The sequence below is a fragment of the Alnus glutinosa genome, chromosome 4 (assembly GCF_958979055.1).
Source record: "Alnus glutinosa chromosome 4, dhAlnGlut1.1, whole genome shotgun sequence".
Classification (NCBI taxonomy): domain Eukaryota; kingdom Viridiplantae; phylum Streptophyta; class Magnoliopsida; order Fagales; family Betulaceae; genus Alnus; species Alnus glutinosa.
Window position 1 is genome coordinate 5760165 of NC_084889.1, and position 22115 is coordinate 5782279.

General features: G+C 35.2%; 1 protein-coding gene across 1 annotated transcript; it reads left to right on the forward strand.

The window, feature by feature from the left end:
• Positions 1 to 5596: 5596 nt before the first annotated feature.
• LOC133865670 (extensin-1-like) lies at positions 5597 to 7890 on the forward strand. Its single transcript, XM_062302100.1, has 2 exons — positions 5597 to 7438; positions 7623 to 7890. Exon 1 carries the CDS (start codon positions 5638 to 5640, stop codon positions 7414 to 7416), a length of 1779 nt encoding a protein of 592 aa, XP_062158084.1. The 5' UTR covers positions 5597 to 5637; the 3' UTR covers positions 7417 to 7438; positions 7623 to 7890.
• Positions 7891 to 22115: the final 14225 nt, after the last annotated feature.

Consider the following 22115-nt stretch of genomic DNA (forward strand, 5'->3'; position numbering starts at 1 on the left):
TTATATAATTTTTTTATTTATTTATAGATGTTAATTTATATAATTGATTGTCTATCACTCTCTTCTGTTGACTTGGGATACCATGTTCATGCACTCGCTACTTTTTGGTGTTGAGAAAAGTAAAAGGAGGCCAACATCTTGATTACTGATTAGTCCGCTGGTCCCCATGAGCAGTAGTATTCATCCACCTTTCAATCTTTGCATGGCATCTTCAAAAGCATATGCCTAAGTTCCTAACCCTATTATTCTATGTTATCTCAAATCTCAATTGTGGACTAGAAAAAAAGGAACTGTTTTTCTCAGTCGTGAAAATTTCTGGGCCAAACAGAAATTAAACTAGTGAAATTTTATTTTGCATATAATTAATTAATTGCCTCGCCACCTACTGGTAGACTAGTCATCTAATATTTTTGAAATGTAAAGATAAAGTCGTATATATATATATATATGTGCAGTCTCTGTCAACAATAATGTCATCAGATAATGTTTGGTAGCTCTCAGACCCAAAAGTTTTCAGGGAAAAGACAGACACCGAGACACACACGGATTTAAAAAAAAAGAAAAAAAAGAAAAGGAAATGAGCAGTATTCATTGATGATTATTATGTACTTTTTTTCCTTTTTCTTTTTATCGGCTTGATGATTACGTTCTTGACTGTATGCCGTATGCATTCGCTTGCGGTGCAAACTCATTTCTCAGCCAATGGTTATTTTTGTTGGGAAAATTGCTGAAAATATTTATGGTGCACAATAAATATATTATTTTTATTTTATTGTGTTTGTGATAGTGTATTTATTGTGCATCATAAATGCATGTATCATTCTCTTATTTAAATGAATAACAATATTTCTCTTTATATTCATTTATTATATTTATTTTATATTAACTAACGTAAAAAAAAAACAAAAAACAAAAAACTTAAATTAACATGAAAAATCATTTAAAACATATTACGTCAGCCAAATGTGTAATGAGTACGAAGAATAATGTCAAAAAATAAAAATAAATAAGTAAAATAACAAATGTAATATATTTTGATTTGAAAAGTGGATAGTTAAAAAAAAAAAAAAAACTTTATTTAAAATTTAGCTAAACTTTTTTATCGGCCAAATACGAATGTTCAAATGCTTGCAAGTTGCAACTATATATATGTTGTATCCAAGAGAGTGCCACCTGTTCGACCATCACTATACGTCCTAACGCCATCTATATCCCTGTCACGCTATCCTTTTCTGGTTGTCTAACTTGTCTCTATGAATATTTTCCTGACACAAAAAAAAATAAAAAATAAAAACCCCGGAAAAGACATGGTGACATGCATAGTTGACTGCAGATTGATAATAATACAAAAAGACATTTAATGAATTTATGGATCTGTCGGTGTATTTCATCGTGTTTAATATTAATTTCGACTTGGGATCAGTGCGATGAGCTTCCATAGTTCCATCCATGTGCTCTCTTTTTCTAAAATGGCTGCCTTCACGTTAGTATTTGCTTAGAGCTTGTGAAGGAGGTTAATTTACTTCCTAATCTTTCATGTACTTGCAACAGTTTTTCTTAAACGTTTTTTTTTTGAATCCGCATGTATGTATGTATGACTATACATGGGCAAACGGATAATTTTATTTCGAATCCGATGCACAAAAAATCCGATCAGAAAATCAAAATAAAAACAAATAACTATGTCATACCATAAATCCACAACTAGATAATCAAAACAAATAACCAAGTGGAGTTTGGCGAAGTGAGATCTTGCTCTTCCTTTAAAATCCAGTTTTTCTTACGATGCTCAGAGATCTAAGAGAAACAGAGAATGAGAGAGGTATACTTGAGAAGAAATTAAGGCAAGAAAATAAAACACAAAACAAGCAAGATATTGGGTTAAAAAAGCTGAAAAATAAAAATAGAGTCTTGAGACATACATGTGTGATTATGCGAAGATTTGAGAAAGGGAAAAAGCGATTAGTCAAAAGAAGTTGAGAGCAAAAGAGCGTTTTTTTCTTTTCAACGGCGCAGAGAGAGAGAGAGAGAGAGAGAGAGAGAGAAAGGGGAAATGGAAAGTGAAATGGTTTCTAGAGAATTCCTTTAACTTGTCAAAACGGCATCGTTTTGGTATTGAAGAAATATCATCATGGGCGTCTTGGTAAAAGGGGGGAAAACTGATTCATACTCCATTCACTTCTACGTTTTATATATATAGCAATTTGATACGCAAAGATAAAACACACAAACAACGGTCATGATGCAATAGGGCCAGCAATGAACAGCGATAAGACACTTATCACATTGTACGAAATCTGTGACATGAATTGACCCTTTCTCTGTCCCGATTGTAAGCAAACGCATATCTTGAATTGCGTGGGTAACCATCGATCGATCACTTCTCCAGCTCTGTGTGATTCTATACCGAATCCCGTCCCAATGCACATACCAACTACCCTGCCAAATTTTGGGCTCGTCTTCCTTTGTTTTTCGATAACTAGAAAAAAAATAAAAATAAAAAATCTCTGGATGCGACCCTACTTGACTTTTCCTGCTCAGCAGCTCAGAGTATTGACATGATCGCAATGCCTACTGGAAATTGCCAAAATTTTTAGATCAGGTCAGGTCAGGTCAGGTCAGGTGTGTGACATGATATGAATTAATTTACACATGAAAAATTTACGTATATACAAAAATATACATAAATAACATATTTGGTTTCATCTTCTGATTGCGTGCAGAGTCGGAGGGAACAATCTCTCTCTCTCTCTCTCTCTCTCTCTCTCTCTCTTGTGTGTGAGAAGGATTTTCTTCATCTTTGGTTAGCAGAGAACGGTCAAAGAGGAAATCCTGATTCTTTTCCACGAACATCTCTCTCGAATCTCTTACCAAAGGGAAAGAGAATTCTGAGTTGAATATGATTTCATCGTTGGATCCAATCTTCACCTACTCCAGTGAGAGCAACAAAGTGGTTGATTGGCACGTGAGAAGCCACATGCAAGAGTGCTACTAGCCTATGATAGTGATTTGTCAAGGATCAAGCATCGTTCCCGACGGCCCTAGCACTTGTTCTAGCTTTTAATTAGTTCAATTTAAGGTTGGGTATTTGCATTATCCCACGATTATGTTTCGTGCATTTACACAACATGATTGCATGGAGACGTGAAATAAATAAAACGTGCATTATTTTATGGCACCCAAGGCTTGATTGGAACCTAATCTTTAAATATTACAATACATGAGTCCAATGTCATAGTCATTAGTCATGCAATTGACGAAACAAGTCAGCATCCAACAGCTAGCCAGCCAGTCAATAGTTAGAATCTGGGGAAGTTCTTTTCTGTGTGCTTGAAACAATTCGATAATTCTAACTTGTTTGGGGCGTAAAATATTTTTTAAAAATATATTTTACATTTTTTTGGTGTTTGGTGCAACTGAAAATAATGGCCAACGAAAATTATTTTTATTTTAACCATAAAAGTCTATTTTAATTTTTTGAAAAACGATTTATGGTTTTAAAACAAACAAGAATTCAGCCGATGCCAAAATCTGACAGTACGGCCGTAATCTGGTCAGTTTGTCGAAATTCGACACAACTAACTAGATTTTGGCCACTTTCGTCAGAATCCAACGAACTCAAATTCTGGCAAAACTGGCCGGAATTTGGCCATTGTCGCCGGATTCCAACCTTCATCGCTGGAATCCAGCAACAGTAACCAGAATTCGGTAAAATTAGTCGAAATCCTGTTGGCCAGTGATGGAATCTTGTCCATTGTAATTTTTTACTGGTGATAATTTTTTCGTACGAATCAAATGTTAAAAAATATTTTCAAAGAAAAATAAATTTTTTTAAAAAATAATTTCGTTAAAATATTTTATATCGAAACAAACCGAATATAAATTAAAACAACCAATTTTGTAGTTTAAAGTTTTAAAATTTGAACCCTATGAAGATTGGGACACATGCCCAAAGCGTCAAATTGTCAGGTTTATCAAAAAGTTAAAAATTTTAGAAAAGAAAAAGCTGATTTTTTTTTTTTTTTTTTTTTTTTTTTTTGGGGAAAATCGACAAGCTGTTTTATCTTCGTTACGATTGTACAAGTTGATTCGTAAAATAATATTAAAAAAAAAAAAAACGACAAGAGAAATTAAAGAAAAAGGAAAAGGCAAAGGTACACTTTTATTTTTATCCGAATTTCTAGGCCCACAGAAATGAGTAAATCCATGCAGGGAAGATGTGAAAATAACAGAGTAGAGATTAAAGGAAGAAAGAGACAGAGGCAGAGATTAAAAAGTCGCGCCGCCTGGTCCTCCTACCCAAATAAATCATGGAAAGTTACGCAACCACACGTTTGGAGCTCTCTCTCTCTCTTCGACTACGAAGATAATTACATATAGATTAAATTATTGCATTATAATTTAATTATATATAAAAGCCAATTTTTAAAAAAGGTTCACATGCAGCAATATTTTATTCCCTGCTTAGCTTGCAACCTCTATCGAGCATAATCCACCACAAATTGGTCCAAACATGGGCGCTTGTATATTTTATTTCATTTTAATTGTTTTAATCATGTGCGAGATATTATATTAAAGTCCATTATTTTTTCTTTTTCTTTTTTGCCTTTTTCTCACAGCTCACTTTTATATAAATAATACAGAAAAAGTAGCTTGAGGGAATCGATGACTGATTTTTCATCATGTGAATAGACTAACTTTTTAGTTTTTAGATAGATCGTTTGATTTTCTTTTTACACTTGATTTTCATTATGAGATTCACTTATAAACTCGTCCATAATTGGTTCATTAAAATGTGTGGATCCATCTTGAATCTCATATATTATTTTTCATTTAAAGAAAAGTAATCATGATATTTATTACATTGAAACCTTTTGAGTTGGCATCTAAATTTTATGACAATTCTTTATTTTTATTTTTATTTTTACACCTCATTTTTTTTTAACATTTATTATTTTATTCTGTCTAACATTTCGAACTCTATTTAATTTAAGATGGCACATTATTATATGAATTTAAGTTTCAATCTGTCATCAGTGTCATGTGGGATGCCTAGAACATTTCTTTTCATTTTGAACTTTTATTTCAAGCAGCTCCTTTATCTCTCATTTTTAAGTTATTTTCTAGAGGGAAAATGTATTAAGTGCTATGAAATTAGTCGTGACGGGTATTTTAATTAGTCATGATGCCTAGTATTATGAACAATTATGTCGGAATATTAATTAACAACATCGATCACTATATTATTTATAACGATATTATTATCGGGCATCTGAAAATTGAAATTAAATCACATGATATAAAATTATAAATAAGGGTTGTCGGTTGATTTCTAATTTGGGTATTGTTGTAAATATGAAGCTCTCATATGGGCTTATTTTATTTATGAGTATACTATATCAATCTTTTGGATACTATTATAACGTACGTACGCGGGCCTAGCTAATAGCGGGCTCAAAAAAAAAAAAGGGTAATAATATATTGAAAAAATTTTCCTGCAAGAGATGAATACTATTGTAAAGTCATTTACCAAGATGAGTTAATTAAGCTAGAGTGGAATGGTAAAAGACAAAAGCTATATAAAGGGAGCGAGTGGGTTGGTTAGGAGCAGAACTACAACCATTCCTTGTAGTGAAGATGGGAAAAATGGGGTCTCCAATGACCTCTCTCATTCTGGCTGTTTTAGTAGCAGTCTTCTCTCTCAGCTTGCCATCAGAAACCACAGCAAACTACCCGTACTCATCCCCTCCACCTCCCCCAAAGAAACCTTACAAGTACTACTCTCCTCCTCCGCCGGTGAAACCATACTATCCACCACACCATCCGGTGCATCCACCACTCCATCCAGTGCATCCACCGCTCCATCCGGTGCATCCACCACACCATCCAATTCCACCAGTGCATCCACCATACCATCCAATTCCACCAGTGCATCCACCACACCATCCAGTGCATCCACCGCACCACCCAGTGCATCCACCATACTATCCACCACACCATCCAGTGCATCCACCACACAAGCCAGTTCACCCCCCACCGAAGAAACCCTACGTGTACAAGTCTCCCCCACCACCACCACCTAAGGAGCATCACCATCATCATCCTCCATCACCACACTATCCACCACACTACCCACCACATCTTCCACCACACCATCCACCTTACAAGTACAAGTCTCCTCCCCCTCCTCCTCCTGTTCCAGTTTACCATCCCCCTTACAAGTACAAGTCTCCTCCCCCTCCTCCTCCTGTTCCAGTTTACCATCCACCTTACAAGTACAAGTCTCCTCCCCCTCCTCCTCCTGTTCCAGTTTACCATCCTCCTTACAAGTACAAGTCTCCTCCCCCTCCTCCTCCTGTTCCAGTTTACCATCCCCCTTACAAGTACAAGTCTCCTCCCCCTCCTCCTCCTGTTCCAGTTTACCATCCCCCTTACAAGTACAAGTCTCCTCCTCCTCCTCCTCCTGTTCCAGTTTACCATCCCCCTTACAAGTACAAGTCTCCTCCCCCTCCTCCTCCTGTTCCAGTTTACCATCCCCCTTACAAGTACAAGTCTCCTCCCCCTCCTCCTCCTGTTCCAGTTTACCATCCCCCTTACAAGTACAAGTCTCCTCCTCCTCCTCCTCCTGTTCCAGTTTACCATCCCCCTTACAAGTACAAGTCTCCTCCCCCTCCTCCTCCTGTTCCAGTTTACCATCCCCCTTACAAGTACAAGTCTCCTCCCCCTCCTCCTCCTGTTCCAGTTTACCATCCTCCTTACAAGTATAAGTCTCCTCCCCCTCCTCCTCCTGTTCCAGTTTACCATCCACCTTACAAGTACAAGTCTCCTCCTCCTCCTCCTCCAGTTCACCACCATCCACCTTACAAGTACAAGTCTCCTCCTCCTCCTCCTCCTGTTCCAGTTTACCATCCACCTTACAAGTACAAGTCTCCTCCCCCTCCTCCTCCAGTTCACCACCATCATCCTTACAAGTACAAGTCTCCTCCCCCTCCTCCTCCTGTTCCAGTTTACCATCCACCTTACAAGTACAAGTCTCCTCCCCCTCCTCCTCCAGTTCACCACCATCATCCTTACAAGTACAAGTCTCCTCCCCCTCCTCCTCCTGTTCCAGTTTACCATCCACCTTACAAGTACAAGTCTCCTCCCCCTCCTCCGCCAGTTCCAGTCTACCATCCACCTTACAAGTACAAATCTCCTCCCCCTCCTCCGCCAGTTCCAGTTTACCATCCACCTTACAAGTACAAGTCTCCTCCCCCTCCTCCGCCAGTTCCAGTCTACCATCCACCTTACAAGTACAAGTCTCCTCCCCCTCCTCCTCCAATTTACCATCCACCCTATGTGTACAAGTCCCCACCACCACCACCACCACACCCGTCGTACATCTATGCATCTCCCCCTCCTCCGCACCACTACTAGATAATGGCTTTATTGCATCATGGTACGTAAGCTTCTTAATATTACATTACATTTTACTAATTTTCCCATACCATTTCATTGCAGCATCCCATTTTTAGTTTTCCAACCAAGGAAAGTTAATTCTTCGGGCCACATTATATTTAAGCTTGTCTAAGTATTCTTTCCTACACTTTTTAAGTCTTCTGAAGCACAACATTTTCTTGCAGGAAAGCAAAAGAACTTTGTGAAAATAAAGAACAGCCGGGTTGTTTGAAGAAGTAGTATACTTACAAAGGACAGCGAGTTTCGGATATGAAGTATTGTTGAGTTTGTGCTGTCGGCGTTCCTCTTGCTCATGATGTTAATTGTAGTACGTAGTACTGTAGTGGTAAATGTATTTATGCAAATTGTGTTTACGAATGTAGTGGTTTCGACCTTTAAGCAAACGCGGAGGTTGAACACTTATAATAAAATAAGCATGTTTCTCGATCGACATATATGGGTCCATTGTGAATTATTTATTTATTTGTTTTTCTTTCCTTTTTAGTTTTGTCTTTCTGGTGAGAGATGTGAATGAATGCGACATGTCCATGAGCGCGTACGTTGATTTAATTTTCCATGCAACAGAACCAGAAACCGATTCGCAAATAAAGAAAATTAGAAGTGGGTCAACAAGGAAATCTCTCAACTATTCATGCAGATATATCGGATTCTTTTTATGGGCACGCAGATTGCACTTTAATTGAACCTTCAACCCTACCTCTCTTCTGTGTTTATTCGTTTATGCTCCATCGTTTAATGGAAGACGACTTACCAGACTTACCAGTACCAGCAAATGGCAACAGACCCGGCCAATTCTTTTGACCATCATCATCATCATCATCATAATAATAATAATAAAACCCTGCATAATTGCAGTTGTATGGATTGAGGACTTTGATTAATTAGTTTATTGCCTAATAGTTAGGAATACATATTTTGAAATGGAAAATAATAAAATTACAACAAATACACTACAAACACATTGAAAAATTCTTTAAATTGTGTATCTATGATGCATGTATCATTTCCGAAATACTTCAAACTGCATGAAATAATAATGGTGACAGACAAAGCAAGTGAGACCCGAGATATGTACAAGATCAGTTTGTCGTCTTCCCTTTGTTTTCCTCGGTTTTTGGGACATTTGACGTCTTAACGTGTGAGAACCCATTGTTTGTGGAATATTTTTAAAGAAAAATCTCATTTTATGCGTAAAGTACTCTTTATTTAAATTAAAGTTTGTAATTAATGATTTAGATTAAAGTTAAAGGCATGCATAAGATTCAAAGCATATACAAAGAAATTATCCGCATATTCATTACTAAATAAATTCCTCTCGCAACTATTTACTTAGCAATGCACTATCAGTTCACTATGTGGTGGGTGCTTTTTCGAATACCAATTGAGTTAAAACTAGTTAACGTTGAATAATCTCTCTCACATATATCCGAGTTCATTGTAAAGAAACAAGAGAAATCATTCATTTGTGTGTGATAGCATGGACTTCACATATTTAATGTTGATTTTAAAAAATTGGACAATATGAAAAGAACCAAGAAATTATATATACACACATCTCAAGAAAAATAAAAACTCGCTAAACTTGCAAAAAAAAAAAATTTGATTGTAGATTTTACTTTTTGGTTATAACGTGACACAAAGATGAAGCTATTTTGTGAATAATTTTGTTTTATTTTTTTTTTTTGTTAAAAAACAAATTATCCTTAAAAAATGTTGTCAAACGAGCCGACACCATCATGTAAAGTGGGCACTTTACCTAACATGCACTTTTTAACTTCATTGTTAAAAAAACAGTACTTCAAATTTATTATTGCAACATTAACTATAGTCTGCCACCGGCGGAGGCTCAACTTTTTTTTCTTTTTCTTTTTTTCTTGAAAATATATATATATATATATATATATATATCCAACGCCAAAGCTAACGGGGATTTGAGTGGGCACTTTACCTAAACATGCACTTTTTACCTTCATTGTTAAAAAAACAGTACTTCAAATTTATTATTGCAACATTAACTATAGTCTGCCACTGGCGGAGCCTCAACTTTTTTTCTTGAAAATATATATATATATATATATATATATCCAACGCCAAAACTAACGGGAATTTGAGAAGGGTTAAGCCCCGTTTGACCACCTCCTATCTTTTTATTATTTGTACTTCTCTCAAAAAAGAAAAAAATTTATGCACAACAGTTGTGCAGCTTTATAGAGACATGGAGTGAATCCCACCTCATGTCTCTACAAAGGTGCACAACTATTGTGCACTAATCAGATCTTCTAAAAAAATATCAACTTCAAAACATTTTCACTTTTTATACTATATATATATAGATACACACGGAGATTTGAGAAGGGTTAAGGCCCCGTTTGGCAACCCTCCTCCCCTTCTCTTATTTTTATTTCTCTAAAAAAAATCAACTTCAAAACATTTTTACTTTTTTATATCACATCAACAATTTGCGAATTGAGGAAATTGCTAATAGTATTTGTCAAATCTCCTTAGGATCCATCCACAATGAAAATCATCATATATGGAGAAGTACCGCAAATGGGGAGTTCACAGTAAAAAGCACTTATCATCTACAAAAAGAGATTCTCATACTTGATCAGGGCAAGTGCTCACAAGCAGGTAATCATAAAATACCGTGAAAAAATATATGGACGATGAATGTCCCTCATGTAGTGAAAGTATTCTTGTGGAGGGCTTGCTATAATGCTTTAGCTACAAAAACCAACATTTTTAGACGAAGAATTATAATACCCTCTGTGCCCTCTTTGTGGGGTGGAGGCAGAGACAACATGACATGTTTTATGGGTGTGTCTAGCTAGCTGCAAGGGCCATATGAGGCATGTGTGGTAGCAAGATCTAGAAACATTGTATTGTGAATGAAAATTTTGCTTTTATTCTTGAAGAGTTTCGATGATTTCATGAAAATGATGATGTGAAGCTAGTAGCTAGGGATTGTAGTACGAAACATATGGCTTTAACGAAATGCAGTGGTCCATGGGAAACTAAATAGCCCGCATAATACAGTTGTAAGCAATGCTTATAATTCTTTGACGGCTTTTAAAGATGCCAATTTTCAAGAATTCTAAGGAATGATAGCGGAGAAAATGGAGTTATGTTGGAAAGCCCCTATGGATGGTTTTGTTAATATCAATTGGGATGCAACTGTGGATAAAACTAAGAAGAAGATGTGTATCAGTATTATAATCAAAGATAGGAAAGGTGAGGTACTTGTAACCTTTGCCGAACCTAAGGATCATATCATTGTACCTGATGTTGCAGAAGCCATAGCGACTTTAAGGAGAGTAAACTTTATTTGCGAATTGAGATTTTACAAGATTATTTTAAAAGGTGGTGCTCTTCAAATAGTGCAGGCGTTGGGAAAAGGTGGTACTCTTCAAATACAATATTACTATTGAATTTATGATAAATTACTATTAGATTTTGATCAAATAGTAATTTTAAAAGGCACATCAATTCTGAAGGACAAAAAAAAAATTACAAGAGTAATTTTTAGCATTACTATTGTTTTATTGGTTGTGAAACTCAATCCTCCATCTACTACTCAGACCCTTTAAATTTTGGAGAAGGTTAGCCTAAAAAAGCTACTATTTAGTATTTAGTCTCCACGGTAGCTTTGATCTTGATTGTTGTGGAGACCACTAACTAGACGATAAGCAAACTACTATTATTACTGTGTAGCATCTATAATCCATTGGGCTGTGATTAATTAATCAGTACATGTGTATTATACAATTATTCACAAAACACACATTTCTATGAGCCGACGTAATTTATAATTGACCTCCAAACTTCTAATAATTCTAGGGCCATCACGCATTTGCTTTACCCGTACGTGCAGATGGACTAGGTAATAAGATATATATATATATATATATATATTTTAGCGGAATCGAGCGCATATTATAAATAGACAAATGAAGTACAACGGTCAGTACCTAAAAAAACAAGAAAAGTGCAACACTCAATAAAAATAATATTAAAAATACAATGTGAAATTTCTTAAAGAGAACAATGAGTTTTACACAAAGATAAAGCTTCATTTGCAAGTTGGGGAACCTCACAATTTAACAATTTTTTATACTACGTACCCACAAACCTAATATAAAATTAACAAATTAACGTTAAGGAGCCTGACCCATTTAATTAATTTAGTTAAATTAAAATTAACATATTTAAACTTTTACTCATATTTCGACACCATCTAAATCTGACAAGCAATAATGACCAATTGCCACCGTAACTAATACCTTTGTAGTTTTACTATCTGTCAAATAATCTATTAGCTTTGTTGAACGTTGTGATTGACATTTACAAATGGGGTGAAAGGCTCGAGGGAACTTGAAGAAAATAAAAAATGGAAAGGAATTTAAAATGGAATAAAGAAAGAAATACAAAGATTTATTTTGTTGGATTTATGACCTAAGCCTTAATTAAATGTTTACAATACTACTTGATAATATTTACTCTTATTCACATGCTACATTTTATTTTTATTAACTTGTTTCGATAAAGTTTACAATATCGATAATCTTTATCTACGTGAAGAAAAAAAAAATTATAATATAAAAATACAATATAAATAAAATAATCAAATCACCAAACACAATTATATATATATATATATATTCTAACACAATTCTCAAATTTTTTTTTTTCAACCTTATCGCTTATTGAGATATCGGTATGGCTGCTTATCTGTCCTTTGCTATCTTTTTTTTTTTTTTTTTTTTTTTTTTTGGGAGACAGTGTCCTTTTTAATCTTTAAAATGATGAAAGACATGTGTTTCGAATTATGACTTTACCTAAACATAGAAGATTTGAGAATCGAGTATATAATGGAAAGGTCAGATCATACAATAGTGGAGTCTAATTTTAATCAAATTGTGGGGCCTGCGGACGAATTAGAATTAGCAGGGAATATTTTAGAAAATTATTATAATGGTTTGATAATGAGAAAGCGAAGCTCAGGAAAAAAAAACACACAGAAAGCATAATACGAGGTCACTGGTTAGGGTCAGATACAGTGGAGTTTTACTCCAGTGAGAGAGTCACTACTCTCTAATTCTAATTAAATGGTGGGGCCGTTCGATTGTTATTGTTATCATACTATCACCCTGTCAGCACCAATACTGTTAAGTCAAAATTTACAAAAATAGTTAAAAAAACAGATCCATTCCGAGCAGACTAAATCTAAGATAAGAGTGGTCAAATATTTTAGAAAAATTTATTTAAACCGACCGTGAGAGATAATCCCTCACACCTAACTATTCAGGCCGTGAAAGAAACCACTCGCACCTAACTAACTTTCATCTTATAGATCATCCATGAGGACAGACTTAAAAAGAAAAAAAAAAAAAAAAAAAAAAAAAAAAAAAAAAAATTCTTATTCAAAGCAAAAAATACAACCAGCAAACAGTAACAAACCAAAAGAGAGACAGAATTAAAGTGGTTCGGTATATGACCTATGTCTATATGTCAAAACCTTTTGTTGACTACATTTTTCTTTGATTGAAACAACCGTTTATTATATATGAAAACATTTTTGTAAAAACCATTTACCAAATCAACAATTGTATCAATAATGGCATGATAAAGACAATATTGATATATTTCTAACACTTATAGTGCTAAAAATTGACACATAGGTAAATAACTAAAAATGTATGTTAACCTAGCTAGCTATTACTCCACATTCAAAAATTAAAATAGAAATTGTAAGTGGAAAATTCTGCTTGAAGTGGATATATTGGCCTTTTCTCACCTAGTGATCATACATGCTTGAATGCTATCAAACATTAAGAACATTATCCTTTTTCAATAAGTAGACAAAAATTTAAATAAAACAAAAAGGGAACTTGACAGCTGGAATGAGAGGACAAATAACTATGGGAGTTCTGCTTGTTCAGATTCGTGCAACATGGAGAGTCATGATTCGTATTTTAAGATTCGTGTACTCGCCGGAAATTTGAGGTGTTTTAGATAAGGATTAGGATTTCTTTGCGCTAACATTGAGAAAGTGTTGGGTCATTTCTTCCAAGCTATGTGCTTGTTTCAAGTTTCAACAAACCGGCTTTGAATTCTCAGGCAGCAGGAGGAACGATGACAAATAACTAATGAACTATGGAGTAAAACTGACCAGATTAGGATAACCCATTAATGAGAAGCTCTAGATTCTCGTCAAAGAGATTGGATTGAATATATATTTCTTGATAAACCAAATTTCAGTCAATCTTTTCCTGCTCCTTTCATATCCATTTTCCTAGACAACTACTTTTACTCCTCAATCATTTGATCCTTGTCAAATTTACAGCTAAGAGGCTAAATCGAGATTATTTTAACTTAAAGTCAATTCAATGAATAGAACTACTCCAAAGATGACAGATTAAGATGTTACGTTTACCACACACACACAGAGAGAGAGAAGGCAATAGCACATCACCAATTAAATAGTAAATTTGTTTGCTAGCTAATGAAACCCCCCATCTCTGACTTTCTGGGTCCAACATTTTTATAGTATAATCGGATTCTTACGTAATTGTACATGTGTATCATCCAATGGCAGCTGTTGCTTCTTGCGGTCCAGACAGTCATTTTCTTCTTCACCAACATGTATGAGTGGAATCACATGGAAAAAGGACATGGGGCCTCCATCTACAGGCAGAGTATTAAAAGGATAAGGGGCTGCTCTTCACCTAAAAGAGCCAGTGACCCGGAATAATTGAAAAAATAAAGGACAAGGCACAAAAACTTTATTTAGAGATCCATATAAATCTCACTAACCCTCCCCAGCTCCAACCCAATTGTCATATTTTATGAAAATTCTCTCTCAGACTTCCACCAACTTGTTTCTTTCTCTGACTTATAATCAATTGCTTTCATTTTGATTGTAGACGACATAAATATGATGCCAAAAAATTTCCCCACAAATAATATATGTATGGTTGTCATATTTAATGAAGTTTTTTTTCGGTCGCTAACCAAACTGTTTCTCCTATTGACTTTTCTTACATTCAGTAGGGTACCCATTATCTTCCGTGGGGGGGACGACACATATATTGCCCTACGTAACCTCGAAATTTGGGATCGTTCTTTCTTTCCATCAAAGCGTAGGACCACTATTGCATGAATAACCAAGAAAGACAATTGCATGTATGATATATCTTTTCCTCTCTCCCCACACATGCATCATGATTCATATGCCCCTCTTTAATTTAGCATATATAATCTACAGATCGATCATAGCCCTTGCACAATGCTTCTAGGAGCTTTTCCTTTTCTTTCGTTATTTATTTATTAAAATAGAAAAAGAAATCCTCGTTAACATACAAGACTAGATTTTTATACATAAAAGATTTTACTTACACACTCTTGGGATATTTTTTGAGCTTAATTTGTGTCCCTATCACACTAATCAAGCATTGGTCATGTGCATATCATGTATCATGTGTCACCAATAGTGTATAATCATGGGTGGCGGAACTACGAAGGGACTTGGGGCCTTCAATCCTCCAAACTTCAAAGTATTCTCCATTTATTTTTTGTTAAAAAAAAAAAATGCTTTTCTTATTCTTTTAGAATCAAAATTTTATTTAATTAATTTATTTCCTTTCAATTGCGTTCTACTATATATGTAATTGCGTTAATCGAATATGCTAAAGCTTTGCCCCACCCGGGTGTCATTTAGGTGATGGTGAGACAGATCGATGCATGTAGCTAGCCAACTGAGGAAAATTATCAGACACGTGTTAGTGCATTCTCAATTACCAGTCCAAACCTGTCCGGGTCGACCACCAAGCGCCCTGTCTCCTCGTGTCTTCGATGGTGGGAATATTTTTTTTTTTTGGATGAATTCGATGGTGGGAATATTATAAAAACCTCTTCATCAATCGAACATCACATTCAACAACAATACTTATTATTTAATTTTAAATTTGTATATATCTTAACGTACGTGGATTAGGTGGCGATTGATTTAGCTAGGCCTGATTCTTTTCTCTTTTTTTTTGGATGAATTATTTAGGCCTGATTCTTTGCAGTGTCGGTTGTATGAATATTTGAAGAGGACTAGCTACTTGTGCATGCATTATGGCACGTGCAGTCATGTGATCAGTTCATCTGTATTATGTTAGAAAGATCTTTAATTTCCTTTTATGACATTATGGTGTACGTGTAGGGTTCATGACATTGTCTCCCCACCAAAAACTAGAAAGATCTTTAATTTCCTTTTTAGGGAATCAGAAAAACTGAATCTGGACGTCTTGTTCGCTGAAATACATTGTTTTTAAGTAGTCTTCGATATATTCCCATGGTAATTTAAGAAATCATTAGGGTGCACTTGGCCAGGTTCTTAGGAGGAATACATCTTTTGTCAATCTCAAGCTTATGGTTAGAATCCCTTATCCTTCCATCTTTGTTACGATAAAAATGAGTTATATTGCTATATATACAATTGTCATACGTACGTAGAATTAAAATGTTGTAATAGTAAAAATTAATTTACCGTCATATAATTCTAATTTTCTAACAATTGTATAGTATACTACTAATTTAATAACATTTTTTTTCATAAAAATAATGAAAATTACTTTTGATTGATTCTTGGAGTAATAATTGTGCACAACCTTTCATGGTTGTATCTATCAAAGAAAGCAAATTAATGAAAAGCCATTCATTTCATGCTTAGGATTCCCTCATCAATTTGTTACTCTGCTTTGAGAAAGGACTATTGTTTTCAACAACTTCTACTTTAAGAGCACTAATAGCATGAAATATTAGTAGCAGTTATTTTATATTGGTTCTCTTCTTTATATTTAGGAAAAATTTCATAAAAAAATTAAAAAACCTCTCACAGCAGATACCCTATATTTAGATGAGGGGGTTGGGAATAAATAGTAATTTCCTATGTATACATGTCTACTATTCCTTCCCTATGTATTATTTTAATATAAAAGAAGTATAATTAATTGATAGAGGGAAGAGAGAAAAAGAATAAATTAAGAGTAAAAAAATAATATTTAATTGATATAGGGAAATGAAAGGGAATTTATTGTGGGGTATTTTTTTTTTTTAGGAAAGCAAAAAGTAGTTTTGTTATTTAGGAAAAATGGTTGGGAATCTGCTGCTAGTGCTCTAAGCAAAACTAATTGGCCTCCACGCGCCTCTCCGTCAACGTTTAAGCAAAACTTCTCCGTTTGTTTCTATGATGTATCTTTATAATTTTTTCTATGATGTATCTTTATAATTTTTCTATTGTATTGTATAGTATTTTTTATTTTTTTGTTGTAACTTTTGGTAGCTAGGTTATTGGTCTTGTTTGGCAAAGACATGTACAGTACATAGTAGTGAGTTGTTAATTTTGAAATTAGTAAAAAGTGATAATGTAATATAAAATAAAAAGAATTTGTATGAAAAAAGTAAAAAAGTTTTGTATTGTAGTGAATTTTTTTATTTGAATAATAACAAAAAATTATTGGTGTGATATAAAAAGTGAAAAAAAAAAAAGTGAGAATGTTTTGATGTTAATTATTATTGAAAAATGTAAAAAAATAAGAAAAATAATAAGAATAATGCCATGCACTACTCTGTTCCGTTCATGTCCTTTGCAAATAAGGCAATTACCTACCAATTTCTTTATGGTTTGATCTTGTAGAGAAAATACCTTTTGTAACCGGAGTTCGTAACTCTTCAACGGTTCCTAATCGGTGTACTACTCTGCAGCGCCTCTCCCTCAACTTCTTTACGGGGTTGTTGGTGTTTGCTTGTGAGGCCATGGGAAGGGTTTAGGCCATTTTCAATGTTCCTTTGCTTTTGGTTACCGCTTTTTGGAACCACCGCATATATAGGATTAATTGAGTCGTATATAATTCTTTTGGAATCATCTGTGCACCCATTTTTTGGTTATTGTTCTTTCTTTCAGCATTGCTTTTCTTTTTGGGTATGCCATTGGATAACCTATTCCATTTGATCTCATATAGCCCCTTTTCCGTATTGATTAAGAAAAAAAAAAAAAGAAAAAAAAAAAAAGCAAACTAAATAATTGGATATACTTTAATGATCATGACGGCAATAATTTTTCTATTCCCTTCTGTCTTTATTTTTGTCTCTTAGCTTCTCTTTTTCTTTCTTTCGTTCTCTTCGAGTTAGGCTTTGATGTTGCTAGGTTCTTCTTAGCTGTCAGGCACAATATCACATACGACCAGCCAGCTGCTCCCACGTACTTATGTCGGATGTTACATTGTTACTTGGAATTTAGTCGGATAATCGGGGTCAGAGTTTCTCCATATGCTCAGCAGGCCGAACCGCCTTATTAGTCGGAAACAAAATAAATTACTATATCTTGACAATTATACAAATATATTGGTCGCAACTAGGGTCACACAAATTAAAGAGGAGGTCGTTATACGTCTAAGCTAGCATTATTCCATTCTAAACTTAATATTAATATAAATTATTATATAATTACCATACAATCTGATTTGATGATATATAGTAAAATAATAATAATAATAATAATAATAAATTAAAGACTAATTTGAACGGCTAGATAACTGTATACACCCTCATTCATAATGCTATGAATTTCAAGCATATTTATTTCTTACGCTTGTTATTTTCAAATTCAACCAACCCTTATATATCACATATGTATCACTTTTTATTTAGGCACGCAATGTGGCACATCAGTAGTAATTACTGTAAGATTGTTGTACTTCAAAGAGGAATGTAGGCTAGGGGAAGGGTAGGCGAGAGTTTGATTATGATACTCGGATGGAGTTTTCTGGGGTGACATCTTTTTATGAGCAGGCTAGCCAATTATATGGGGGCATCCCTTGGAATTTTCACGAACAAGTAAGAATATTAGGTAGAGGCGTAGAGCTTCTCAGTTCTCAAGGAGAAAGTGAAAGAGTCCCTTTATTTCAGTAGGTTGAAAAGAGAGAGAGAAAGAGAGCAGGTCATTATGAAGGAGAAAATGGGTCCCACAAAGTTTACCAACACGTCTGTGCTCAATTGGTGCAAACCAACCCCCTGCCATCACCAAAAGAATTAAAGAAACAGCTCGGTTCACACAAGCCCACCACCAAAAGATTCCTGCTATTATCCATGGTGTTTTTTTTTTTTGATGAATATCCATGGTGTTTTCACTAGTTTCAATCCAAAAGCAAAAAGATAAATAAGAAAAATGCTCCAGTTTGCCGTCAAACGTCTAGTTATTGAAAAGATGAACGTCTGAAAATGGGGTTTGGACCAGACGTTCATCAAATCACGAGAGCATACACAGGGGAAAGAAAGAACAAAAGGTGGCTTGCAAGTTATTTGAGTGGCCGAATAACCTTCTGTGACTATTTGTCAATGCCCAACAACAAAATCAAAATTTTTTATCAGAAGGATAAGTCTAGAGATCATATATAAATATATATATATATATATAGTGTTGAGGTTGTCCCACATCGGTTGTGGAAGGGGTTGATGGTCAGTTTATAAGTGTGAGGAAAAGCCTCACCTCATAAGCTAACTTTTGGGGTTGAGAGAAGCCCAAGACCACCTAACATTGGTATCAGAACCTAGGTTTACCAACAAGTTTTAGGCCCTATAATATGCAGGAGAAACGGGTTGTCCCTGCTCCGACCCAAGGCCCGATGTGTGAGGGGGAGATTGTTGAGGTTGTCCCACATCGGTTGTGGAAGGGGTTGGTGGTTAGTTTATAAGTGTGAGGGAAAGTCTCACCTCATAAACTAACTTTTGGAGTTGAGAGAGGCCCAAAACCATCTAATATATAGTATTTAAATATATAAATATATAAACCATATAATATGTATAGTCAAAACAAGAGGAGGGAGGGAGGGCCATGGCTTTACTTGGCCCCCATGTGGTTTCATCATTGCTAAATGCTAATGGCTGGTTTAAAAGTGTCTGAACAATCTCTATAACGAAAGGCAGAGTGGTTTGTCTACTCTTAATGGTCGAGGTGGCCAAACACTCAATGGCAACCCCGGTGGCTTGCATGCCACTCTGATTTGCAACCACATTTTCTCTCTTATATATGCTGTCGCGATTTGAATTGTTCATTTCAAATTGATGGCTCATAGTAGAGTTATTGCATCTAAAATGAGTAATAGCAGGATAGAGGCTTAACTCTTGAGACTTGGATGATAATGAAAGGCCATTAATTATCTTACGTTTTCAAGAGGGAAATTCATACACTTGCCCTCGGAAAGAAAGAAAGAGAGAAAGCAAAGGGAATAGAGACTAAAGTAAAGATAAGATATAGCGAATCCTTTGTTGAAGTAAGAGAGCGAAAGAAATGGAAATGAAAGGGCCCATTTTCTTGTTAGGCCCACAATTTTCTTTCCTCCCCAAATTGCCCATGGGGGGAAGAGGATAGTGAAGACCGCGAAGTGGAGTGAAATTCTTCCTTTCCGGACACAGATTTCGTAGAGATTTGTAAGAAATTTCCTGTAATTAATCCTCCAAAAGTGAGGTCCCTTCCTTTCGAGCATTCTTAATTCGCTCTCTATATTTGGCTTCACTCTAAAATTTGATGAAAAAAACATCAACAGGCTCTTTAGCTAATGTTATATTTAACGTTGGTCAAAATTATTCTTTAAATGTAAAGAGCTCAAAAAGTAAAAATTTATTTATTTTTAATATTATTTCCTCTCTATGCACAGATAGAGTATGAATTAAAGTTATAATTAGGCAGCGAAATTAAATTCTTGCAGTTAGTTTCACTAATAAAAAAAATAATATTTAGTTAAAGTAGAAAAATATTTAAAGAATTTGATATTTAGTGTGTTTAAAAAGTAGCTAGCTTAGTAGTTTTTTAAAGTTTAATTTAGAGAATTTGAGAAGCCCATTGTGACTTTTGAAAAGTCCATTGCTTCTTACATTCTTTTTTAATAGGTTAAAAGACACTCGCTTTTAGAATGTGAGTTTTTAGAGTTTCTTAGAGCATTCCCATCAATTATGTAAAATTTTATCGACAATAACTAACAAAAATCTACTTTTTGCTAGTTTAGCTAACTACTTTTAAAACTACCTTTCAACCGATTATCTAAATTTCTATCTATTTTATTAAAATAATCATTTTTAATATATTTTTTTTCGTTAAAACCTCATATCCACAAACCCGAAATCATCGTGTTCCAAGTAACATCTCTCACAGGCATTTCATCAAACAAACAACCTGCACTTCAAGCCAGTCAACCTTCACCCATTCAGAGCTTCAAAACCCGAAAACATCAAATACAGAGAAAATGTAGAATTATCACATAGACACTATAATTCACCACGCAATTTCATAAGTACAGTGCTTCAACGCGAATTTCACCAAATTTTGCTTGAAAGATTACTTTTCTTCTAAAATTTCTTTTATGAAAAAAGTAAAACTTGAGGAAGCATACAACAAACAGGATTGAGTCGTCGCTAGTGAGAGAAGAATTGAAACCAAAGCGGCAGCGACTCGAGTGGGTCTAGCGACGAGGCCAACCCTAGCTGCCGATTCGTGCAACGACAGAGCTTGCACCAGGCCGCGCAATTCCTCCAGCAAGCCAGCAGTGGCACTGGCCGGCAGGTAATGCACGAGCCACGGACAATAAAATTTGTGGCTGATGAAGGCCAACGTGTCTTGCCTTTGTAGATGATGAAGGCTCAGCATCTTCAGGTGCAGCTTTGCAAGGAACTTGGTTCTGATAAATGATGGTGCACAATACCATCAATTTTAGCAGAAAAAAAAAAGAAAAAAAAAAGAAAAAGAAAAAAAGACGAGAATAGTACGAGAATAGTACGAGGGAGAGAGGTGGAGAAAACAAGAGAGAAAAAATCTGAAAGAAAAAATAGAAAATATAGGTAGATCCGTGTACACAAATCTTCAGCAACGCCAGTTTGCATATGGTTTACAGAAATCGATGGAGCACTCTTTTACTGGGTATGTTACCTATTCTAGCCAAACAGTGGGTTTTACATAACCCACTGTGAATGCTCTTAGAGCACTTGTAGTGAGCTCCTCAAAATTTCAGCAAATTTTGACAAAAAATACCACTTTTGCTACTTAGTTTTCAAAAGCTCTAAATATCAAACTCTTCAAATATTCTCTACTTTAAAATAAATACTATTTTTTATTTCCTTTTCAACTAACCTACTTTTTTTTTTTGTTTTTTTTTTGGATTGTTCTAGAATTCATACCTCCCTTTCCTTTTTTCTTTCTCTTCTCTTCTGTCCTCTCATGCACACTTCTATTATTTTCTTCTTCTTTCTCTTCTTTCCTGCTTCCTCTAATCCAATTCCTCTTCCTTCTTCGCTCTCTACACCGAGAGACAGTGAGATAGTGAACGAGAGAGAGAGAGAGATTGAGATCAAGGGAGAGAGCACACCGGAAGAGATCAGACTCGAGAGATCGGGAGATAGAACCAGAGAAGATTCGACCGTCCAGAGGCGCCGATTTCCAGTGGGTTCCAAGGACTATCGCTGGAGGAGTAAGAGGCACTCTGCAACCCGTGACCAATCGAAGCCCATTTTCGAAGAGACTTGAGAGACCCAGCTCGATCGTGGAGGACCCGTAGCAATCCAACGAACCCAGAGACCCACGTCCATGGGTCGTTGGCTAGAACCCATCTCCGGTGGACGTG